This window comes from Gadus chalcogrammus, chromosome 8 (genome assembly GCF_026213295.1).
Source record: "Gadus chalcogrammus isolate NIFS_2021 chromosome 8, NIFS_Gcha_1.0, whole genome shotgun sequence".
Taxonomy (NCBI): Eukaryota; Metazoa; Chordata; class Actinopteri; order Gadiformes; family Gadidae; genus Gadus; species Gadus chalcogrammus.
The window spans coordinates 18,341,061-18,346,060 of record NC_079419.1 but is presented as its reverse complement, the minus strand read 5'-3'; the positions used below and the strand labels follow the sequence as shown (position 1 = coordinate 18,346,060).

Sequence of the window (5,000 nt, the reverse complement as noted above, 5' to 3'; positions counted from 1 at the left end):
CTGGGGTCATCTGAGTTTGCGGGCATTGGTGGGGCTGTGTATGCGCTTCTGTCTCCAGGTTAATTATTCAAGAGGGGGCGTGGTCCACATATGTGGGGCTGGCTGTGTCCTGCTGTCTTTCTGCTCGGCCGTGTGATGTGATTATCACATTAAGTCAACAGGAAATGTGAATACTGGAGGCAGCAGCAGCACAGTCCCCAGGGAGCCACTCTGGGGAGCCCAGCAGGCGATTGAACACCTCGGAGGCGTTATTATATCCATAAGTTGGTGCTAATTTGTCAAATAAACCAACAATGGGAAAATTAAGCGAGAATAATCTTAAATTCCCAATTACCCTGCCCCTCACCGTCGCAAACACGATTAGATTAATGAATTTACAAAAGAGATGGAGAAAGGTGACATTGACTTCAGACACACTTATGTCTAGTGCATAGAAAACCATGGTCAACTTTTTAACGCGTTTTAGCTAAACTAGATTAATGACAGCCAGACTGGTGGTCCAACACTGGGACTCCCTCCTATGTGCCATCGGTCCTTGTCTCCTTTGCGGTCGGCGTTGTCCTCCAGAGCAGACCGCAGCCTCTACGATGGCCGGGATCCCATTTCTCTCAGCTAGTTAACCCCCGCAGGACAGGGGGTCAGGGGGGGAGGGAGGAAGGGCAACCATAGCTTACACACACACACACACACACACACACACACACACACACACACACACACACACACACACACACACACACACACACACACACACACACACACACACACACACACACACACACACACACACACACACAGGGTGGTCACGTTTTCACATTCAACGCTGTGTCATCCCTCGGCTGTGGGGGGGTTGGCCGTCCTAATGTCTCCTGGCTACGTGCGTGTTTTACGGTGCCGGTGTCTCAGAGAGGAGGTGGTTAGGGTGAACTAAAATATTTACAGGGTTTGGATCCACCCACAGAGGGCCGACAGACGCGTGGCAGAGCGCTCGCTCTTGTTTACGCCGGCGCCTCATAAAGCACAGGAGCGGTAATCTGCGTCTCGGCGGAAGTGTGGGAGCCCCACAGAGACGCAGCAGTAGCGGAGTGTCTGTAAAGGCCCGTTCGGCGCGGTGCGGTGGCACGCGGCCACGGCCCTCCCAACACTGTTGTGTTGTGTGCTCGACGTGTTTATTTTTCTACATTAGCCGCTGAGATTTTTTTTTGTTATTGCTACTCGCACCACAGAGCTTTCCATCTGCCTGCTTGCCTGGGTCTGCCATTTCAATTCAATGAGCTTTATTAGTGTGTGCAAACCAAACATTTGCAACGCCAGAGTGTGTGTGAAGAATAAGGCAAAGACAAAAAATGAAAATGAGAAATGTTGGGGTCGGTGATTAATACTCTCTCGGTCTCTGAAAATTTGATGAGTTCAGATAAGCTGAGAAATATATTATGCATTAAATTGACCTAAAGTGGAATTTTGTCTTCGGCAAGTGGCAACGCTGTAAAAACAAGACCGACACGAAGCCGTACGCTATGTTAGCAAATATTAGCAATTGCCAAGGGGTGTGTGTGAGGAATTAAAACCAATTTAAAATCTCTAAATTATAAATATGTATTCTCTCTCTCTCTCTCTCTCTCTCTCTCTCTCTCTCTCCCTCTCTCCCTCTCTCCCTCTCTCCCCCTCTCCCCCTCTCTCCCCCTGCAGCCGAGCCCCTCCCCCTGATGGACCTGTGTCGGCGGGCCGCCCGGCTGGCTCTGGGGCGGGAGCGGCTCCAGGAGATCGAGGGCCTCCCTCTGCCCCAGTCCCTCAAGAATTACCTCCAGTACCAGTGACGCTGAGCTCCCCCCCCCCCCCCAGCACCCAGCCTGGCCCAGCGACCGGACAAGCACAAAGGGGGTCCCCCCTCCCCCCAAGATCGACCCCACCCACTGGGTACCGCACAGTGAGATTATATGCATGGACGCAAGGAGGAGCTCATATGCGGAGGGCCAAGACCTCCAGGAGATGTATAGATCTGCCCTGGATGGACGGACGGACGGACGGACGGACGGACGGACGGACGGACGGAAAGGACTGCTGGCTGAACTTCCTCATTGATCACGGTTTCCAAGGAGTGGTTAAAGTATAGTTTTTATGATGAACTTGGGGAAAGAAAACTATTAAGGACTTTATTTAAATTATTATTGATGGTAACTCACCGATGTCTCGGAATGCCCTTCTTGTGGGGAAACAGACGAACACAAACGATGTGGTTGAATGGTAAAGAAAGAAAGAAAGAGTGGAGTATGTGGTGGGGGCCATACCGCCATCTACAGGAGAGAAGAAGAACTGCATCCACGAAGCACACTAATTGAACCCCTGGAGGCCTTTTGACTTAAATCACTCTATCATTACCACTGGATATGATTCTGAAAGGTCTTGTGTGATGCAAGTGACAGCAGTGTATGTCCAAGCCTGATTGGCAGTAATAGCACAGCGCCCATCTGTTCATGTGGGAAGGTTTGCCTTGACACTCGTCTTCTTTCACCCCATTGATTTGCTGCCCGATCCAACAAGAAACAATGTCATACACAACTATAGGCTTCAACATTGAATGATCCGACCCCATAATGGCACCCATGTTCCCCCGAATGAGTAAACACATTCCTTTCCGGTAGTTTTTCCACACATTTACTGAAACCAACGTATACCTCTCTAAAGAGCGAATGCGGCCCACCTTAAGGTGAATGTAAAGTGTGTGTCTTCACGTTTCGGCTGATACACGTCGACACCAAAAGAAGGTGTTTCTGTTTGAAGGTGCAGGGACACGTTTGCAGTACGAGGCTAACCGGTTAGCCGACAGTTTGATATTAGTTTGACTTTAAATGCCTTGCTAGCCAAGATTTTGTTCTACTGTAGCAATCCCCCCAGGGCACGGCCGTCTGCACTGACTGTGTTACAAGACAGCAGAACAGACCGTGTGGCAGATGTGCTGGCTTTATAGCCCGGTGTTGCGCACACACCCTCCTGTCATCACGCGCTCATGACCGCGGCCTGGCAGCAGATCAAAACCAATCCATTCAGCTGTTTGTTCGACTAAATTTGCGGTTGGACAAACGAGCAAATTCATGTTTACAAAGAAATCCATAGGAACCAAATTGTACCAGGCCCCGCTTTTAGCAGTGAGGAGAGGCGTCTGACTGCAGCGCTGACGATTCTTCCACAGGACATTTCAGCCCCTTTACCGAGAAGGCACGCGGTAATCCCGGGGTTGTTCCCCTGCCCAGTGGGGCGGCTGCAGTGTACCTACTGGCCTCACGCCCATCCTCCTGTAGGCCTCGCCTCCCCTCCACCATGCCTTAGAGGGCTGGAGCGCTGGTTCACAGTGCGTGTTGCTGGACCACCACCGATAGCCCTACTCTAGTTACATGTTTCTATATGCAAATCCCAATATAACTTTTCTGTGGGGGGAAACGGAAAAGGAAACGATTACTTACTTCTTCCTAGGGATTCTGAAGGTGTGTTTGCGTGTAGACCTTGGAGAATACCGTGGAAGGGTGTTCACACCTTCTGAGGGCCGGGTGTAGCAGGAAGTCACCTAACGCCACGCTGGTGGCACGTTAGGGACAATGAATGCACACATACACTCACACACATACACATACTTGCACACGCACACAGCATAAAACACACACTGTAGACCAATTCTCTTTTCTTCCTGTTAAAGGCTCATGTCACTTTTTTTTTCCTTTGTCTTTTTACATCTGAGGTTGAATCTTATATTATTGTTATTACGGCGTTTGTTATTCTATTAACTATTTTATTGTGCGTGTGGCATCCGATTGACTCCGATGCAGATAGAGCGATATGAAGTTGTTGTGAGGTTTATTTAACTAGCTCCAGTACCGTTGTGTTTTTTATTTTTTAAACATGGTCCAAGTCGTCCGATGTTAACCCTTGAGAGGAGGAGGATGATGATGATGATGATGATGATGATGATGATTATGATGAGGAACGATGGGGTGGATAGCGACGATGGTGAGATGAGAATGAGTAAATTGTTACACCCAATGCTGCTTCTATTATTATTAATCTTATGATAAGTCATTGATTTGTCTCCACCAGAGGAAGAGGGCGTTGAACTGACAGTTTTGTCTCCCATCAGCAGACATGAAATGTGAATAAAAGCCAAGTGACCCCAAGTGACTCCCTTTCTTTTTTCAGTATTTTTAGTTTGCATCCCATCGTTCTTTCGGGCCCCTGTTCTTTTCCACATATGTGTGTTGGCCCTTGACCAACCAGGCGGGCTGAAGCTGTTTGTGCGCTAGAGTAAAACATACACTCAATACACTCCCACGCTTGTTGCCTGGTTGTCAAAAAAAGTTTTGTTTGGCAGTTTGTTTGGAAAGCCCTCATCTGCTCTGAAGACCCCGCGAAATTGATGTTTGCGTAACCCTCACCTCCGAAAATCCAATCCCTCTCCGAAAGTTTTCATACAACACACAAACAAACCCTTTCTATTACCTGGGTGGCTGACCATGAAGGACCCCAGAACAGGTTTGGGTTTGGAGCTCCGGGCTGGAGCCGGGCTATAGCTCTGCTCCCCGGCCGACGGGGGAGATGGCTGGGGCGGCGTGCTGGACGGTGGTTACCCTCCATTAGTATCATTGATTGTATGCAAGGAAGTGTGTAATCCTCTGAGGGAAGGCCTTAGCCTGCAGATTCTCACGCTGGGCTCTGCACAGCCAGAGCCCACAGTTTCCATCCCAGAAGGGGATGGAGAAGCTAATGCTTATCGGGAAACTATAAATACTCAGCTGAGATAGTTGGAGCCTGCTCTCAATGATTACAGGCCATAGGCCACGTGAATGCGGCCAAATGAAATAAAACAATGCAGACGCATTGGTGCCTGCATGATGGCTGCTGTGAGGCAGTCATGATTTCAGATGCTGCATTCCTCAATCCATACACACTGTCACTGTCTGTGTGTGTGTTTGAGTGGGAGAGAGAGGTCGTAAGTTGATGTGGAAATCGAT

The 5,000-nt window shown here is 49.2% G+C and overlaps 1 protein-coding gene across 1 annotated transcript in view; it reads left to right on the top strand.

Moving 5' to 3' along the window:
- Positions 1 to 4,237, top strand: part of LOC130387712 (SPRY domain-containing SOCS box protein 4-like) — a 29,005-nt gene extending 24,768 nt beyond the window's left edge. Inside the window, exon 2 of the mRNA XM_056596932.1 lies at positions 1,690 to 4,237. Within this exon, the coding sequence (XP_056452907.1) occupies positions 1,690 to 1,817 (128 nt within the window). The 3' untranslated portion in view covers positions 1,818 to 4,237. The remainder of the gene's footprint in view (positions 1 to 1,689) is intronic.
- Positions 4,238 to 5,000: the final 763 nt, after the last annotated feature.